General features: G+C 38.7%; 1 protein-coding gene across 3 annotated transcripts; it reads right to left on the bottom strand.

Annotated features, from left to right (window-relative positions):
• Nucleotides 1-2673: 2673 nt before the first annotated feature.
• On the bottom strand, nt 2674-11836 carry LOC112559265. Of its 3 annotated transcripts, XM_025230370.1 has the most exons (20): nt 11729-11820; nt 11537-11652; nt 11194-11412; nt 10904-10972; nt 9969-10222; nt 9722-9833; nt 9379-9608; nt 8511-8639; nt 8268-8342; nt 7995-8156; nt 7656-7792; nt 7412-7514; nt 6915-6998; nt 6407-6587; nt 6094-6183; nt 5914-5982; nt 5651-5708; nt 5340-5393; nt 4999-5180; nt 2674-4738 (listed from the first exon to the last, which is right to left on the bottom strand). In XM_025230370.1, the coding sequence occupies exons 3-20, from the start codon at nt 11405-11407 to the stop codon at nt 4116-4118; spliced, it is 2826 nt and encodes a 941-aa protein (XP_025086155.1). In that variant the 5' UTR covers nt 11408-11412; nt 11537-11652; nt 11729-11820; the 3' UTR covers nt 2674-4115. The 3 variants fall into 3 exon arrangements, with proteins under 3 accessions (XP_025086155.1, XP_025086156.1, XP_025086154.1); XM_025230371.1 differs by having other exon boundaries at nt 2674-4231; nt 11537-11836; XM_025230369.1 differs by having other exon boundaries at nt 11537-11832.
• Between the last annotated feature and the right edge of the window lie 9371 nt (nt 11837-21207).

Genomic DNA, 21207 nt, shown 5'->3' with positions numbered 1-21207 from the left:
ACTGTATGCCACTTTTGTCAGGCCTGTGTGATACGGAAGTTCGACATCGAAGACTGCCTCGTTTAAGTCTTCTAAGCACTATAGCATAGTTCAACCAATGCAGTACTTCTCAATAACCAAATAAAACCTTAATTTCGCACCACAGTACGCGTACGTCAATATCTACATGAACAGGGTGCAGATCGAAGAGATTAGTATCGTCCAATACTTGGGAGCCACGCTCTCCAAGGACGGCAGTTCCTCGTCAGATATCCACATAAGGATCACAACAGCAACAGCTGCGATGGCTACGCTGAATAAGATATGCATAGAAATAAGAGAAGGTTCTCTACCAAGTACAAGCTGTACAAAGCCCTGGTGGTGCTGATCCCTCTGTACGGATGCGACACGTGGACTTTGCTCGCCGAGACGGAAAGGAGAATCCAGGCATTCCAGAACAAGTGCCTGAGGAGGGTGTCCAATGCCGCGGTGGCCAAAGGAAGAACTGACTTACGAACCTCTAAGACTGGACTGGTCGTCCTGTACAGGACCTGCTGACTACCGCCCCAATAGCCAAGGGCAGTGGCCCTGTCAGCTGCCGCATCTATGCATGTGGTCTCTCAACGACATGTGCCGGTCAAGGGACGACTGACTGAGTGACACTGGCTTTCATCCAGTATGCTCTACCTCCAATTTAATGCACTCTTCATCCCTTTGGAAAAAAAAGGAACAAAGTTGGGAGCTGGTATTGGCTTTTTATGCAACTCTTGCGGTGTGATCGTTGTGGATTTTGTTGTAAAGTTTTGCTATGTCTGACATACGTATCCCTGCATGTGGAGCACAATCAAGGCGCTTGATAATAGGTGGTGTCAAGTCGAAATAAGTGTAAGATAATGACGAAGGTTGTAGTAAACTATGTACTCTACGCCAGTAAATATAGTATAAATCACATTCTGTATAACACATTTCAAGCAAACTGGAAGACAATAGAGAGTGAACGCCTCAGGCGCATACTTAACATCTTTTGGCCAAATACCATCGCCAACGAAGAACTCCACCGAAGAGGTGAAACCGAGTCCATCACCACGCAGGTTCAACGAAGGCGTTGGCGATGGATTGGACATGTGCTCCGCCAGCAGACAGCAGACCTCTCCAGAGTCGCCCTACGATGGACTCCAGACGGCCGAAGAAAACAAGGCCGCCCAAAAGAAACTTGGAGAAGAACAGTGGAAAAGGAGATGAAAGGAAAGGGCTGGACATGGGGTCACCTAGAGACATGGGGTCACCTGGGGCGGGTTTCAGCCGATCGACATCGGTGGCGGACTCTGGTTGAGGCCTTATGTGCAACCTGATGCACGAAGAGGAATAGATTGTCCATCCACGACAAGGAGGTGAAAATGGTACCTACATTCAAATACATGGGCACCATCTTACATAGGAACTTTGCTGGGATTCCAAACAAACTGTCGTGAAGAAGGCCCAACAGCTGTCTCCCAGCAAATTCTTCAGCTGTTTTATAGATCGCACATAGAGAGCGTGCTGTCCTCGTTGCTCCGTTTTGACAAAAGTGTATCAGTGAGGGACCTTACATCGTGTTGTATCCAACTGCAACACGGGCACTGGGACAGCCCAGAGTGCTCTTCTATCTCTGCAAAACAGGCAGAAACTTCTGAGTGTCTCAAATTCTTCGTGATGACAGGCATGTCCTATCATTACAATTTGGCCGACTCCCAATCGGCCAACCTTTCGACCGTGCGACTTCTGAACGCTACTGTGTGCGAATAATGGTAGTAGCTACCATGCACCCCTGAACCATGAGGGTAGGAGCCCATTTGACGGATATGAATATGTTTTGAAAATCTGTAGTATTACTTTGTGCTTCCACGAGCTGCGTCTAATGCAGAGGCAGCGTTAGGAATACGTGGGGCCTGGGGCTGACCATCCATGCGGGGCCGGGGTAATGGAGTACGTGTATCAATATCCCTTTGGATATGATGCCGGAAGCACTGATTTATATACAAGTAGATAGGCTGCATCAATTTCGCGAAATAATGCAGGAATTTAGTGTTTTAATTGTTAGTAACCTTTCCCACAGTTTGTGACAGTAGCGGTTTTTTTCTTAAAGCGAAATAATATGGTGACGATAACTTAATTAACTGCTTGTTATAATAATTTGCTTAATTAGAACTTAGAAGTGTTTTCTGAACGTCAGTTTTGTTTTTTGTTTTTTTGTCACAATATGTTTAACACAGCTAGCAATAAGTCATAAAGACGACCTCGGGGCTGAAGCGCGGGGCCCCTTCGAGAGCGGGGCCTGGGGCGGCCGCCCCATTTGCCACCTCTGCTCTAATGAACCTGAATGATAAATACTTAATGTCTAGAAATTATCAACGAACGCCGGATTAATGATATGTGTGCAATTGCATAATCCATACTGTGTCAAATTATGACATTGTCAACTTTTATTCTGCGTACTTCCTGTGACTGTACTCAAGCTTGTGTTGTCAAGTTTCACAAAGTTGTCAAGTATAATTTGCAAATAATAAAATAATGTTTATGCACTGGTTGGGTGCTGTAATGGACTGAATGTGGGCCCTGCGCGCAATGGATAACTTTTGCATTCATGCATTCGCCCACTGTCACGGATAAACCGCAGACATGCGCATTCTTTCAAATAAAGAAATAACGAGATCGCTCGGTGGCTGTACCCTCTTTGGAGGCACAAATAATTATTACAAACAATTTCACTTCTTCCACCAAACTCTGGTGAAACACGGTTATCAATACACCAAAAAAAACAACATAACAAAACAACAAAAAAAAACAACAAACAAACACAGGAGGCACGGACTGGTCCGTGACACCCACACACCTAATTGCAACACATTCATTCCATAGAGATACTTAAGTATGAGTTAAAAGAATATAATTAAACAAAGAGCGCATATATATATAAAGGAATATTTACAAGCATTATTCAGATATAATATTAAAACTTAGCTTTCGGTCGCTTCTTCTCATTACTGTTCATCATGGTGATAATTCCAATGTTCACAATTTCAACAGTTAAAGTTCCCACTTCACTAATCAAGCCAATGTTCACAAGTTCAAAAGTTACAGTTCACAATTCCATAATAATTCAAATGTTCACAAGTTCATCAGTAAAAGTTCACGATTGACTAATAGTTGCAAGTCCCGCGGACCATTAATGTCTTCTACAAGACTGTAATCAAAACCTAACCCCAACATTAATAAAAGTAGAAAATAGATTTTCTACAGGTGCAATCTCAGCGGGCATTCCACCGAGTTTACGGACAAAAGAAATTAGAACACTGTGCTCTCGGTTTACTGTGCAGTACACCAAGTTTATTTCTTCACCACCATGTCCACACTTTGCCAAATGACTGTAAGAATGTGTTTATTATTAATGTGTTTACTAAGTGTGTAAATTTTGGCCAGTCTTGTTGATACTTGTCAAGTAGTTAAAACTGAAAGAGAATTGTGGGGGATAGGGGTTTTGCAGGCAGGCAGGTCAGGTTTGATTGCTGTGCATTGAAACAGATCCACTTGACATCACTATATTTCAGTAATTTGACAGTTACTAAAAAAGGTGCGTGTACAAATGCACTCCACGAAAAAAATTGTCAATAATGACAATAACAATCTGAACGAATATGTCTAGCTTACAATCTATATAGGTGTGCAAACTTATGGGAAAATAGCATGAAATGTAACAAATTTGGGTTACAAGGCCAGAAGTACATCACAGCAAGCAAAATATACACAAAAATATCCGATCACAAATTTACATATAAAGCATTTTCTAAGGCACACCTACATCACAGAGGAAGCTGGGTGTATGGTGGGAATCTGGAAACATCAGCATACAAAAAGAAATGAGTTAAATGAATAATTGAATGACAAAATGCTGTTGTGAGAAGCAGGAAGACTGTTATTAAATATTTAAAATGTTCCTATCATTCCAGGTAGTAGTTAAACAATTTTGAATCATGTTTGTGTGCAGGATACTTTGCGTTCTATTTTACCACCAGAATTGCAAGTTCACTGCACCGTACCGTGATAATGCATATGATGAAAAGCACATGTTTAAGATAAAATTTGAGAAGGCAGATATATCATTCATCCAGATTTTCAGAATCTTCGTTGTCAGAGTCTTCCTCCGGATTTTCTTCACCCTGCTGAAGCATACACAGCACTTCTTCGAGTTCCAGCTCCGACAGCTCTTGCACTTCTGTATCAACAGAAAGAACATCATGATGTGCTGACAAGAACTGCGAAGCTGGCTTAGGAAGTGCTGTGAGCTCAGCAAATTCTAAAGACTCTAAGTCATTTAACATATTTTCCAACTGAACCATATGTTGAAACATTAAGGCACGGCAGCCACGGTCATACTGAGTTGTACTTTGCAATCTTTCAAGGTGTTCCTGACACTGTCTTAGCTTCCATTGATACCATGAATGAGCTGCTGCTGCATCTTTTTTGAGCAGCCCTTTCTCTTCAGTACATCTGATCATAAGATCAGATAGCTGAATAACTTTTCTTTTTAATGATGATGTTTCTGGGACCACACCATATACCCAGCTGCCCCTGTCAGCAACATCTGCAAACTGGAGTGTTGCAGGCAGGGTTTCTTGACCTTCAACAGGTGAAAACTTGTTATAAATCGTGAGCAGACTCTTCAATCTTTTGTTGTGTCTGCTCACAACTGTGCTCATTTTCTTGGCCACTTCCTGGCCACCTGAAAATTTGAGATCACGTCCATTAAGTTTATTTATGTTTTGCTCATTTTATTGCTTATTTATTTACTTTCGGATAAGAGCAGTGACAAAGAATATGGTGGTGTTTGATACAATGTAAGACAAAATTCCACATTTCTCCTTTCTCTACGTGCATGCAAAGTAGGAGGAACAGCTACTTTACATTACCATGAGTACTTTGATTGACTCAATCATGTTAACACCCTTGTAAAACCATTGAGGAAATGAAATGTTTACTCACGAGCTTCTGCCAGCTGCATCAGACTGTAGCTTCTTTCTGCAGCCACTGATCTCATCTGCTCCAGCACCAGCTTGCGTTTGCTGACAACAGCTGATGTCAGCTGTTCTCTGTACTGACTGCTGTCCTCTGAAGGTCGCACAAAGCCGTACTGGTTTTCCAGCCTTGTTACCTTGGCAGCCAGTCTATGTGGACATTATATATAAACATTGTACATGCAATATCACAGTTATAGGACTGTATATTATTGATAGAACTGGTACCTCTAATCCTGTGTTTCAGATGATCCTTTCATGTTATTGTTTCATATGGTGAGCACCACAAGGGAAAAAAAATCTACGTACACACTTAGTTCAGTCCTGCTGTCATCAGATCCTGTTGAGGCTGCAGAAGCTGACCTGCACAAGATAGCAGTTTCTATTACTGCATGTGTGATGATCTGACACTTATTCTCTCCTCTATATGTACCTTAACAGGTCAAATGAAAAGCACAAAATGAAACATTTTACCCTGCTAAGAAAGAAAAATTATTCTTTTAAATGATTGCAAACATAAAAAGCCTTGCTATGGACATAACTTGGCTGCATGTGTACAAAATTTGCCATGCCTGACTACAGGACAGAGCGAAGACATGTTTTAGGACAGAAAAACTTACTGGCATTTATTCATTTCAAATAAGGTCAGCATGTACTTGTCCTTCTCATTGGAAGACACTGACAAAAAGGCAAGAAAGGAAAAGGCATATTCATTACAGACTTGAAAAATAACTGACACAGACAAGTCAAGTTGATCTGTTGTAATTCCAATTTTAACATAGTGCATATTTAGGCTGTGGAAAAGTAAAATTAGAGAAAGCTTATTTTAGATCACCTTTTCTCTTACTGTAATATTACAATTGACAAAAATACTACAAAATACCATCATTTCTCCTGCATGCTGCTTTTTCTTCCTCTCGCCACTGCAAAACCTTCGCAGCATCCACTGGTTCTGTTAATTGAAAAACAAAAATATATGCAATTACAAATGTCATCCTCTATTAAGAGGAAGGTTTGTCGCAACTTCATAAACAAGCGTCCAAAAACAAATATGCCTAATTACCCTGAAAAGAGCGTGTCAGCTCCTGAAACTGAGTTGATGAGGCTTCACTGGTGGATTCGGCTTTCACCATTTTCTGCGCAAGATGTTTGCCTGTTAAGCATACACAAATATATGATTTTTTTTTTTTGACAAACTAATCTGATCAAGTATGAGTACAAATTAATGTAGGAAGAGAAAGGATGATAATAAAACTTTCCTATTACTTTTATGGATTCAGCAACCATGAGTCATACAGCTTGTTCCTCCTGCCATCAAACAAAATGAAGGAACACATTGCAAAACAAAACAAAACAGGAAAATTGTTTTTACTAACCTAATCGCTTGCGTAACTTTGAAGCATAGTGGAGGAGAGCATCTGTCAGCAAATCTACTCTCCTCTGTGGCGTCATCATCTTGCTGATTGCTGAAAATTTTCGGAGATAGGACCACAGGCGCTCAACTGTTTCGCCGTCTGTCAGGCCTATCCCAGCTGCTGCTCGTGGGCCATACTCTAGCTGTAAAAAGTTATCTGTAGCTTTTTATGAAGACCTAAATGGTACCACTGGACTGTTGCTGACAAGAAAATGAGTCATTGCATTTTTGACTACCTTTGTGGTTTGTTTTTGATTATGTTTTCACATTTATTCACCAATTTTCATTTCTTTTAATGTTTTCCGGTGTTAGCACAATGATTTTTTATGTAACATTGTTACTTCCTGTTGCTGCTGTTGGGGTGATACAGTGATACACTTTTTTAAAAAAATGATCCTTCATTCTGAGTGAGCATGGATCCTTTGGCTTATGATACATGACAGAAATCTGGTCCTATTTGTAGATGTTACCTGACATGACATCTTATGACCAAAGCTGTGGAAAATAGGCAAGAGGAATTGTACTCTTGATGCCAGCTCTCCTCTGTTGCTTTTCTGCAACATAATTATTTATTAAAATAAATGAAAGAGAAACCAGTGGTATCAAAGACTCTTCTATTTAAAGATATGTTTCAGCCAGCTGTAAGTCCCAGTCTGTGACAATGATGAGTTCACAAAAAGACACCCTGCTACTGGAGGTCTCTCCTGCTCATGTCACCAAACTGCTTCATTTATGATGATGGAAACCATGTCTCATTAGAAGGATGTTTCATGCTCAGGTCTACTCATGAGCAAACTAGTACCTTGTTACTGAAAACATTTCAGGTATGTCACTGACTTTCTCCTATAAGGGAAGAAATTAGTCCCAACACAACCATTCTTAACTCTTCACTGCAGTAAATACACCATGAATCTGCCAAACACACATACATACAATAACAATTTTAAGTACACAAAAGTACACAAACCTTCAGATGTGCTGATAGAACACATGCAATGTCATACATGATGGAGATTTTCTGCGGATGTTCTTGTAGCAGTTTCTCCATCAGGCAGACAGCATATCCCAACCTGAAAACAACCTTCTTATTATTATTGCTTGCATATTTGTGCTGTAGATGGAAGATTCATGACCATGTCCATAAAGAACACAAAATATGGGAACTGCTCAAACAGTAAACAAAAGTCAACAAGAAATGAGTCCATTACAACCTTTCACCGTGCTTTAGGCTGAAGAAACGATGGGGGAATTCGTGCCTGCTACAGGCACAACCAAACACAGCTGTTTCATCCAGCTTATCTGTTCTGGATTTCGACCTGTAGCTTCCTGCCTGAAAGTCACTACAGTCCTGTAAAACAATGACGTGAGTGAATCAGTCTTGCAACATATGAATCCGACACCACAATCTCACCTGTTGATGCATGCCTTTCTATACCAAAAAATTATATTGTAAACATGTCAAACATAATAATGATTAACCACTCCACGTGTGATCTCAAATAATAAATAGCCTTTAAATCCCAAACAAACGTAAACTCTAAATAACTTACCCCACCTCCTTTTTTTGTGAGACAGACATAATTCTGTACAAAATCATCTACTTCTGTCTGGTCCAGGAAGTAACGCCCTGTGTGGAAAGCCTCACCAGGGCTTTTGCCAGATGACTTTTTTCGTGATAGGCCAAAGTTGGCATCAAATGAAAATATTAGGTTCTGAAAGAAATTAAGATCAAAATTAAAAAAATACTAAGTACAAAGCCTTCCTTAACACACATGCGAATAGCACAGAAAAAACGCAAGTGAAACAGCCCAAATAATACTCACATTTTCAGACAACACTTTTTGACTTCCATCAGTTGCAGGGTCTTTCGCATTAACCTCAATGTCTTCTTTGGCCACCTATATTTGACAAAACAATTTCCTTTGTATGGTACTTACATCCTTTATACATTTCCATCATCACTGTTATTACTATCTGGTGCATGAAGTTAAAAAAAAAAATGGCATCCACAAGCCTCTGCTACCCTGCAATAGTTAAAGTTTATTTCCTGAATATTAAAAACTTACATGGCAGGCAGGACAACCAGTTCCATCATCAAGATCTGGATCAATGTGTTGCAGCTGCTGCAACTGGTATTCATGGTGCATGTACTTTGTAAATGCATCAGTTACTAGGGCCTGATATACTCCATTAACCTGCAATACATGCAAAAAATACATGCTAAAAACAAGTTTGTGTGCCAGTGAATGAGTCGTCTATATCAGTTCATAAGTACTGCAAACTTTGTAAGTCAACACATATAGCATTGCACATGCAATCATTCACACAGAGCACCTGCTGCTGCTAATTTACACAGGGTAAATAAGAACATTTGGAATATTCGTGTGGGCTGCATCCTGAATCACTATGTATTCCATGAAGAAAATGGATTACTATTAAATAACCATCAACAGTCAACCCTGTGAAACAGGTGGTGCCTGCTACTAAAAATCTTCAATTATGCAATTAAACCTCAAACTAAGGATCACCCAAAAGCTAATTCCAGCACATTACCATGCACCATCAGTATTGTTGACTGGCCATTTTTCCGATATCCCCTCATAAAAATGACTAAAGTGAAACATGTAAAAACATAATTATATGTGGAGTTTCATAAAAAAAAGTGGCTGCAAATCAAGGACAAGCAGAAAATAATGATATACTTTAACCTCACTCCATAGCCAACAATTACAACTAATTTCTATCACTATTAGCCATCCAGTTAAAAGCATAAAAACTTATATTACTAGCATTCTAAGTAAATATCAACATGGACCAGGGACTGACATTGCATTATGTGATTCAAATTTCTCAGTACCATAAAAGTGCCTAATTACTACTGTATAGGTAACAAATATGAAATGGAAAACACATTTGAAAAAGGCCACAACAAACCTTCTTGCTGCTCATGCTCTCTATCTTGCTAAGTCGGGTTGCCAATGCATCGACAAAGCCCTTAACTGACACCTGGCATTCAAGCACTAATGCACGCAACCACTCCATGACATCCAGTTTAAATGCCACAGATGGTATTTCTGGGGAAGAACCCCAAAGGCGATGGCGTAGTAGTGTGACTGTGTCACTCTCACATGAGCAGAATTCAAAAGTAAACAGCTGTGGGCCACCTAGACATAAACAAGCATGTTTTCATTGATGATGCAGCAAACCATACCATACCTAGAACATAATTTTTACTGTCATTTTGTTTTCTTCTTACAGTACACATTTATATTTTTACCTCTCATTCCAATCACAGTGATTTCCCTTGTACGTTTTGCACAAGATGGTACCTTGTGATTGCTATGCACAAAAACAGGCAAGTTGGCTGCATATGGCACAAAACAATATCCCTAGGGAAAAAAACAAAACAGAAAATCCATTAATAACGCTCATGTACAAATGAAGTTGTCAAACATGAAGTCCATATAAGTATTTTGTTGCAGGTGTGGTTGCCCCTCAAACCCCAAATACTAAATGTTCCTTACATTCCATATTTCTGGACTATGAAATGCAGCATTCTTGTGACGCTCTACAAAGTCCTCCTCACAGAATAGTGCATTGCTGCTACAATCCAAGCAGCGGATTGTTGGTAAATTTAAGCCACAACAGACACACTGGCTTTGATCTGGAACAGCACACAGCTCAGTGTGCACAACCAGCAGTTCGTGTCGTATCTTTTCCCATTTGTCAGCACGATTTACTTTCTTTTTCCAGTAAGAGCTTGCTCCATTTTCAAGATCTACAATTATGAGAAGAAAATATATTACTTTTAACAATCCTGTGTATGCATTTTTTGACACTGGTTTAATATAGCAATCAGACCGATGGTCATTAATAAAATGTACACTAGGCAGAGATCCCGATGAAATAATGATAAAAATGCAAAATTTGCAAAGAGAGCTGAGAGTAACATGATATTGCAAAAGGAAGGATGTGAAAAAGGGCTAGCATTATGGGAGAGGTTGTTGATAATAATATTAATAATTATAAGTAGGAAATTATAAAGAGCAACATCTCACCCTAAGGCGGACAATAAGGTGGCCAACGTATTGTGCTGAACAAGATCATCAAATAGTAACAAAGATGTACAACAAGTTAACAAAAAGTAACACAGATGTAGAACAAAATAGTAATAAAGATGTAGAAAGAAGAACAATAGAGGACTCGCTGCGTTCCGACAGTAAAGGGTGAAAACGCAGCAGAAGCACATGTAAACACATTAATCCAACACTTTAACCCAAATTGAACCACCAAAACAAAACATAAACAATATCAAGGAGAGTAGATCCTCTCAGCATGCTAGGCGAAGGGACAAAACTCTCGCACAATAATAATAGTAATAAGCAAGAAAAATAAATAAAATAAAACTGTCTACGTATTACTAAAAAAAGTTCATAAAGGGAAGATCCTTCATACATACCAACGGCCATAGGCTCAACATCAATGGATGATGTTGTCGGGATCGGTTGTTGGGAGGAAGCAGCAAAAACTGTATATAAACACAATAGTCCAACACTTTTACCCAAATTGAACCACCAAAACAAAACATAAACAATATCAAGGAGAGCAGATCCTCTCAGCCTGCTAGGCGAAGGGACAAAACTCTCTCATAATAATAATAATAGTAATAAGCAAGAAAAATAAATAAAATAAAACTGTCACCGTTTTACTAAAAAAAAAGTTCATAAAGGGAAGATCCTTCATACATACCTACGGCCATAGGCTCAACGTTGATGGATGATGTTGTCGGGATCGGTTGCTGGGAGGAAGCAGCAATAACTGTGTCTGGCTGGGAGGGAGCATCAGAAACTGTCTTTCTTTTCTTTGGCTTACTCTCTTTAACGGTTACCCATCGCCCTGTCAAGGGGTTCAGCATCTTTCTAACGACCTTGGGAGGGCTTTTTATTTTGGTCTTGAGAAACATTGTACCTACACATGAATACCAAAACTAAATACAAGTTTCAAAATACATCAGAAACAGCAACAGTGCAATGCTAAGTTCATAGTGGGTGCCTATGGCGAGATATGACATTCAAAAACGAATTTTTCTTACCTGTATAAGAAATATAAACAATCCTTATATTGTGCAGGAGAATTCAGGAATGACTACACCAAACCGGAAGTATGGCCGATGTATACGATGCATCCTGGTATATAGAACAAAAAAAACTAAGAGAGAGAGAAAAGGTCCTCATAACTATACGTACTTTCAAGAAATTGGGAGAATAGATTTTAATAAAAATACCTTTTCACATAAGGCAATTATATTTTATCACAATCCTTATACGTGTACTGTGCACGAGAATCCAGGAATGACAACACGAAACCGGAAGTATGACCTATGTATCAATGCATCCTGGTATATAGAACACAAAAAAAAAAATAAGAGAGAGAGAAAAGGTCCTCATAACTATATGTACTTATAAGAAATTGGGATAATAGATTTTAATAAAACTACAATTATATCTTATGATAACACAATTTTTTTTATTGAGAGAATAGATTTTAATAAAAATACTTTTTCACATAAGGCAATTATATCTTATGATAACACTTTTTTTACCAATCTCAATTTCTTCTATATATCTATGAATTCGACTATGCGAAACAAAATTGACGATGTCTGTGCTGTATCGATCCATTAATACAACACGGCATATTGGATATAAATATAGTTAAAAAGGTGCGTTTCTATTGGTTGTAACTTCGAGCGTAACGGGATTGCACCACGCGGTGGGGCTCATTCGATGAAGATGAGTGAGTCGACGATGCCTAACTCCGTATACAGTCAGCTTCGTCATGAGCAGGACAATAAGGTGCATCATCATCATCATCATCATCATCATCATCATCATCATCATCATCATCATCATCATCATCATCATCACAAAATCCCAATAATACACCCAGCTCGTTTTCAGCACACAATACTACAAGACTCTACATGAAAAGGAATAAAGTACAAACTTCGTGAATAGTTGTATCGGCGCTTGAAGTAAACAGCGAGAAGAGTGGCGATGCCAGTCAATGCAAGGACAGCGACTACAACCCCGACGTATGCTTCAGTCGAGGATGATGTCACAGGAATCGATGGAATGTCCTCTTCGACAGTCCCTGAACAGTTAGAAGTGTATGACTATGGCAGTTTATACAGCCATCCAGTCCATCATCGTCATCTTGGTCAGCATTGCACATTTTATTAAAAATATGTTTTAGTATTGAGTGTCTGTCAAAATTTTTCCGTAACATAGGTTTATATTTCAAGAAGAGAGTTGGAAACACGTTTACAAGAACTGGACTAAGATAATTAGGAAATACAATATATTTTCCTGGATAGGAATGATTGATCATCCACACCTTATTCTTTAGTTCTTAAGGTACATTCGTATATGTATCAATATGCGAAGAAGATGGCAAAGTCACAGATCTGAGAAGGGTTTCACAATATGTATATTTGTAAAAGTTTAACATAAGATTTCTCATTAAGACTAAACAAAACTCATTACTTATTTTCAAAACATTACGCAAAATAAAATATAAGAATAAAATATATACAATTAGTAATAAGAGTGTAGGTGATGGAGATGTAGACACGCCCAGCCCATGTCACGTGACACGTGAACTGTGTGCCGTTGTCCTCCCGCTGTCCTTCAGTCTTCACCAGCTTCTCACTGTCCTCTGTAGTTGTCAGACACGAACAAGTCAGATTTGCTCCACATTCCACCACTTGTGGACGAAACTTTGTAGAATTTCCAGTTTGAGCTGATCATATAGTAACAACTATTATTTTATCTCGAAAAGAACTGCCTAACATATCTTTTTAACTTTAAAATTTAGCATTTTTTATGTGGAAGAAAAGAGAAAGAGAGAAAAATATTTCCTTTATGAAGAAGGTCTATATTTAAAATTTGTTAATGGTAAATTACATGTGACACACTAAAAAAATGTCAGTTAAAAGTAAACTTAACACAATAATCTTCAAAAAGAAACAGTCTTCTAAATGTAAAACTTAAAAATACATAAAAGCAAAATAATGTAAAGATGTAACAAATCTACAAACCAATTTTGACTTCTCCTAAAACCGCTGCTGCTGAATACGGTGAAAAATGTACACGGTAGTTGTAGGAATCCTCAGTAAGTTCAAGCGGTTGTGTAAAAGAACAAAGCTCATCACCGCTGTCAGACTGTCCGACTGATGTCCGCTACACAAACACAAGATTTAAATTGAAAAACACTTTTTTTTTGTTTTAGCTAGAGAACAACTAGTATAGAGTAGGATGTTACCTCATTGTCGAGTTCCCACTCACAGCTGTAGTTGTAGTTAGAGACATTTTGCTCCACACGACAAGAACCTGACACAGTCCAGTTGACAGTGCTGATGGTGACCTGGCAGTCGGTCAGGACAGAGTCACCTGACATTCAAACACAAACACAAACACACAGACACACAGACACACCCATCCACATGCACGCACTGCATGAAATACAGACATTGTTGCTTTACAATATGCTTATGATATGATATGTGACATAAGTTCACCAACTCAGACGAAGATAGCGCTATTTGTGTCCTCTGTGTGAGAAAGAAAAATAAAAAAAGACAGACATACAGACCAAGGTAGTTGGCAAGTATGACCTGTTAAGTTCATCTTTTGTGAAGCAATTCATAAAAAGACAGGAGAGCCAGCAATATTGCGTATGTGTGTGAAAGTAAATAAACCTTGGTTTGTCAATAAACTCTGGCTGCTGTGAGCATCTCTTTAACTTGCTTTTCTAGTAACTTTGTTAAAACCCAACCTTTTACAAAACATGAGCCAAGCTGACATCGTCTTTGTCGAAAGATTTGTCTGCGATTAATCAGTGGGGCATTATATATATATATACTCAACTTTTTGTTTGTTTGTTACAAAACTTCTAAGTGATAAATACTTCTCACCTAAAGCTCCACATATCCCACATACAATAAGATGGATTATTAGAAGGTTCATTTTCTGATTGCTGGCACCAACAGATGGGTGTCCAGATCACTTTGTGTGCCTCACAGGTTGCAATATTCTTTATGTCAGGACACCTTCCCGTCAGTCATACACTTGTCCACAGACAAACACACCACAGAACACGAGTGTTAGTGAGATTTTTACAGGCTCAGGACACAGTTTACAATATTTCATTCAAACCACAGCCATCAGGTTTCTCTACAAGACCGCAGCTCGAGGAAGTGAATTCCGCTCTGGAGTCTCGTGGACCGCGGCCTGACTCACTGAGTTTCTGCACATGGAATCAGGAATAGAGTGATACACTTGTATACTTGTCAATTAAACTGGTATATAACTGATAAACTTACACCTGATTGCATGTGTCAATCTTACACTTCTACCAGACTACAAAACTCAAGTATTTATCCACATTTGTCCCTTTGTTTGCATAATACATATGAGTATTTGTATGTTTTATACTGAAATACAATTTTTAGACATGTCTGTATGCCTGTCTCATCTCATATTTAAGAATCGCGGTGCTGCTCATCATATGTGACGAACTTTGTGTGTTATAAACATTTTGAGAGGAAATAAATTATATGAAGCACGCATGGTCATAAATAAGTAAGGAAACTTCACTTACTTTTCATGAAATGGCTGCAAATCGCTGTTGAGAAAGGAACCCAGTTGACATGAATGTCTTGTAGTCTGCAAGAAGTGTGATAAGCAGTCGCCGGTGGCCAAGAGAAGCAAGACATCAGCGTTTAAAACTCAATTCTGATGACAAGAGGACGTCCTCGAGCTTTGACTGCTTTGTTGCCAGGGTCTGCTGGGAATGGAGGCTCCAGTTTGAAGTGTGTCTTTGCAGGATGGGTGACAATCTTTTCCTGCCATCGTCTGCTTAAGTGGGTTTTTTCCGGTTTTCTTTTATTCCAGATAACCGTGGACCTAGTTTTTAGAGTTCAAGTAAGCAGGACTTGGCTTTGAGTACTTGATAAACTCAGTGATAGTTTGTGTCAAGAAAAGTAATCAAAAAAATCAAAGAGAGGATGGGGTTTGCAGTCTCATGTAATGCTGAATGTTCAGAGAAAATGTAGCTTTACGTTTGATTGGAATGGTACAGCTGGCTGTAGACAGACTACGCTGATCGTCACACGTGACACGTGACACGTGACAGTAGAGTAGAAACATTTTTTTCACAAATCTTAAACCAACAACAGCTACTACGGCAGATAAATGATTTAGTAGATTAACGGTAAGGGTTAACTTTTAATGTGTATTTCTTTCTATCCTTTTTTCATATTTCAATGAATCAGTTGTCTCGAATGTAAACTTGTTTGGAAACTTTTGACTTATGTAAACGTTTATTTGATATTTATTACTTTAAACTTGTTCATTGCTTTGTTTACAAAAACGTAGAATCGTACGGATGCTGCACATGTGTAAGTCAGACACAAAGTTTATTTTCGACCTCACGAGTCCCCCATACCCTGGTATCAGTGACTGACTGTGTCAGCATCTCCAGGTTCTGTTCCCCGCTGTTTGTGCAACGACCATCTCTCATCCGATGATGATGATGATGATGATGATGATGATGATGATGATGATGATGATGATGATGATGATGATAACATGAGTGTGTTTCCTTGACGGCCTGCCATGTGAACAGTCAGATAAACTTGTGTTGCTACAGTGTCAGGCGCTAAAGGAGGAAACACTTATACACACATCCTTTTATTTTTGTGAGTATACTTACACACACACATACACACCTCTGTGTGCGCAGATATGTAATGAAGTATCTGTGTGAGCAGATAGTGTAAACAGATGACTAAGTTTTCTTTCTATAATTGCAGTTTTGTGAATTTCAATCTCGACACTAAACCTGTATGCTGAGTGGCTTTACTGGTAATCTTAGCTGTATGCTAAGTGACCGCTAATCTTAGCTGTATGCTAAGTGACCGCTAATCTTAGTTGTATGCTAAGTGACCGGTAATCCTTTATGCAGAAATGAGTGCACATGTAGTGTAAGAGACTCGGATTCAAACATACAATATACAAGCCAAGTCTGCAGGCTTGACCTCTATGCAAACCACGTGACCTAGCGTCCAATGGAAAATAGCCAGACTACAAATGTAACCGGCAAAAGGTGTAAGTATAATGATAAATCAAAGACAAAACAACATTTAAATCGAATCACCTATTGAAAAACTAATTAAATGTCGCTTGCTAAGTTATTTGTTATTTCCACTTTATTTTCCTGTTGTAAGAACTTGGAATCTTCCGCATGGAAATCTCCTTTAAAATTAACACACACACACACATGCTCAAACGCACGTATGCACACACACGGAAAAGAATAGTCGAGCGGCTAATGCAGACATAAGAGGATCAAACGATTGCAAACCAGTCTGTACAATGTTCTCATGATACAGAGCAGTCTGGACGTCCCTCACTTCTATAAACCAACTGACTTCACCTTCTAAACTAAACATTTCTTTGCTGAGCTGTGTGGAGGGACGCCTTGGACTAGAGGTGGCTTGACATTGTGACACGGACATTTTATTTTATTTTCCTATTCTGCATAACTTGAAATGGATCATCGTACCAGCCTCGTTCTTGTGTGCGGAATTTGTCAAGTTTTCGGTAAGTTGCTATGTTGATAAAGCGCCACCTAGCAACATATTCAATCATATTATTAAAATAGAAGTAAAATACCACACATCTTGTGAAATAATTAATTTCCAAACATAACAACACCTTATTACATATGCACCAGCTACCTAGGTACTTTAAGAGTTTATCATGTTAGAAAAGTTAAATTAAGTGAGAATATTTATCCCCAGCAACACATTTATTAGGCAGGCGAAGGCCCGACTCCATGTGAAATTTTGTTTTCACATGTCAAAGCCTCTGTACCCGGACTCTGTCAAATTCCTTTTTGTAGTTGTGGAAGAGTTTAATCTCTATCTCTCTCTCTCACACACACACACATTCAAACACATCTACGAACAAAAACAACTTATCGCATCTTTTATTTTCTCGCTAAAGCTCTCAAGATAGAGAAATAAAGCAAAAAAAAAAAAAAAAAAAAAAAAAAAGATAAACAAGACAAAAGTATTTGGAGAAAAGCCTGCTTTACTCACCTGTGGAAACAATTTAGCCACTAATATTTGTTATGTGACGATCCAAGTGAAAGTTTGTTTTTCATTCTCTGTGTCGTTTCTTTGCCAGGAGTTAGAATTATTGGTTGTATCAACGACAAGATAGAAATATTTGAAGACTCGCCTTCTCCAGTCACGTGTGAAGACATCGATGACATAAGCGATGCTGTGTGGCGACAAGGAGAAGGGTTGATAGTAGGAGTGTGTTCTGCTGATGGCACCTGCAGTAATAACTTCCCCAACGACTTCAGACTCAGCAGGTCACCGATGTCCACGGAGAGTCAGCTGACCCTTGTCCCTGGCTACCGACGTCACGCGGGTGTCACGGTCACGTGTCAGGACCAAGAGCTTTACTCCTTCACCACCTGTACTATCGTTATCATACGTAAGTCCACAGTTCTCATTAAATAATAACCGCAAATATTTCTTGCGCTTGTTTTTTTTTCTTTTTTTTCGAAGATAAACAAAGAAATCATCTTTTTAATGCTTGTTACATTGCATAGAGATAAATATTAAGATGAATATCTGATGACTATTTTTTTTTACAGCAGTTTTTTTTAAGTGACCTTAATGTTTAGTATAATACAAATATTTTTATTTGCTGTGTTCGAAGCGCATTATGAGTCTTCTTTTTGCAAATAATGTATATTAGAAACACATGTCTACCCTCTGAATCACTAAACGACACATAATATAAGCCATGTCCAAACTTCCGAGCGCTTCATTCCTTTGTCCACTTAGCAAGATTAACTAACAACAAAAGGAAAGAAACAGCTATAGATATTGTGGACTGATAAACAGGAAATAAGAATCGCAATTAAATTGAAAACGTAGGGAAATTACATTGTTTGTAAAGTATTTAGTATTTAATTTTATAACAAGGCATGCCTATTATGACAACTAGCGATGAATCTATTAATATTTAAATGCAATTGTTCTTATTTTTGGAATATCCTCCATTTACCTTGATTGGGTTCATCCTGAGAGAATATTTGTCAATAATGGTAAACATCTCTTTTTTAATCTTTGTTCGGGCGTTTCCTGACAGCCGAGCGGAGTGTATAAAATTCACTGCACTACGTTCAAACTCCTCCATATGGTGTGATTATTTGGCAACATATTTTTTTCTCATTTCTCTTTTAGTGTTTTCGCATTCATAATCACAGACGCCGACATTCAATCTTGAATGATCGTGAGATTAAAAGCAGTGCTAAATAAAACAGAATTTCTGGAATTTATGGACAGTCATCAAGAGGGATTACTTTGACAGAAAAACCTTGTCGTTTGTTGCTTTGAATTAAAACAAAAAGTGTTGGTGGCATCAAGTAGAATTTGTAAGCTTGTTTACACGTCATATTTCACAGCTTACTTGTTTATCACTTATCGATTTTGTCTCCATCTTACTGGTGAAAGTAGTTTGGTAAGATGTCAGCCTGAACACTAAGTACCCGTGATGCTCCTGTTAGCTAGAGCCTTGTCCTGTTATAGTAATTAGTAAACAGCCGGATAGAATTATTTGTTCGTGTGTCAATGCTGATTGTAAGTATATGTCAGCAACTTTATACTATTACATCTCATCTCTGGCCTACAACTATATCCTAACCCCACTTGATGTTGTGTCATCTAATCTGTCGCCGCCAAAAGCATCAGTGAGGTTACCATCGACAGACTCGTCATCATCGGTGAAGCCAGAGACAGGCTCCATGTCAGTGGCCACACTTACAGGAGCAATCATCGGGTCCATTGTCATCGTTGCTGTCATCGTTGCTGTCATCGTTTTGCTTATCGTGCGACGAAGACGACGATTACAGCGTCAGTTCAGTAGTTTTGTATTGTACCTAGAGATTGTGTCGTGCTCGCTGTCTTCTTTGTTTACTTTTGTATGTTGATTTTAGTTCAGGCCGTACAAAAATACATTGATTATACGTACAAAATTATTTATCGCAATCCTTATCACGCAGCTTTACATTGACTACAAAGCTCGGAGTAAGAGAAAAAATATCGAACTTTGTTAGAGGAGGTCTGATGTTATCATTCCGTATTTAATATTCTTTATCTTAAGAAAACTGTATTGACTTCGTCAGATGGAACATGCAACAAACCTCAACTCTTGTCCTAAAACTGCCTCATTAACGGTTAAGAAATATAACAAATGTGTAAGGTTTAAACTGAGCATGAAATAATAGTCGGCTCTAGAGAAAACAGAAATATTTTCCTTACAATCTCAAAATAGTGCCAAATGTTATCATACTATTGATTACACAACAAATATAAATATCATCTCTACTTTAAGTGTACCATTGGTTACCAAGCCAGTGGCGAGTGCAAACTCATTATAATCCAATTTATTTTTTACAAAAGCAGAATATGTGACTGTGAGTTCAGCTGTCTGGAGAGGTTAGATTAGGTGTCAGACAAAGGTTTGGGCGAGAGTGCACAAAAATTAAAGAACAGAACATAGAAAAGATTTGCTTTCGTTGCACATGCCAGTCACCTGTGCATCACGTGCATAAAGATACAGAGTTATTAAAAATTAAAAACGAATGAGAAAATGCGCACAATGAATAAAAGATGACAGACAAACTTAGATACACACTGTCTTCTACACTAAGGCATTTGCGGGTCTCAGGTGCATCGTCCGATGGATCACTACCTTCAGGTGACTCTACCACGGGTCCGTCACACCGAGGGTTGCCAGCCATCCCGCCAGCCGTCCCGCCAGCCATCCCGCCAGCCATCCCGCCAGCCATCCCGCCCTTCTATCGAGACAACCAACGAACAGACATGAGCTCACACCCCACAGGCAGGTTTAGAGAGGCCACACGCAAGGAAAACTATGTTACAGGTAAACTTAAATATAAATACGCCACGTTAAAATCAAAAAATAATCAAAAGAAGAAAAAATAACATGTTTAAACCAGTTTCTTTCTCTTTTTTTGACTGTCTTTTAGGCTCAGTCTACGAGGAACCAATCCCTTTAGCCAACCACAGTCCAGGACTGACAGGTAACAAGTCAACAATCACCTCGATGGCCCCAAAACGTTAAATATAATTTGGACACAAAATATTTTTAAAAAAATCAACAACAGAATGAATATGTTATGGAACAATACACGAAAACATCTAACAGTAAATCTCCCTTCCCCCTTAATGAGATACAAGTCTTTGATAAAAGTTCACTCATAGTGAGTCTGCTTCTGTTGATTCCACCATCAGGTGCGGGACTCCACCATCACGCACACAATTCCTCACAAAACACTCGCAATCCAAACACACTTTCTGTTCTCACTCAAGAAAAATGAAACAAAATATTGATATATAAAGCAGGTTGTGACAGTGTTAATGAGAAAACAATCATTTGAATAATTTGTAGTGCCTATTTTTCTGCGTTCGTTTTCCAGAGACACCGGTCCCACCAAACCAGGAGGATGACGTGTACATCGAGCTGGATATCGCTGACAGCGCCACCACTTGATGCCACACCTTACAGTGTCCTCGTGAAGACCAATATGAGAACTCTTACAATTAATTATTTGAATGTGTTGCCTAGCTTCCATCATGTTACACTGTGTATTCTACAT

This window comes from Pomacea canaliculata, linkage group LG3, assembly GCF_003073045.1.
Source record: "Pomacea canaliculata isolate SZHN2017 linkage group LG3, ASM307304v1, whole genome shotgun sequence".
Lineage (NCBI taxonomy): Eukaryota > Metazoa > Mollusca > Gastropoda > Architaenioglossa > Ampullariidae > Pomacea > Pomacea canaliculata.
Note: the sequence above shows the minus strand (reverse complement) of the source record. Positions and strands in the feature narration are given on the sequence as shown.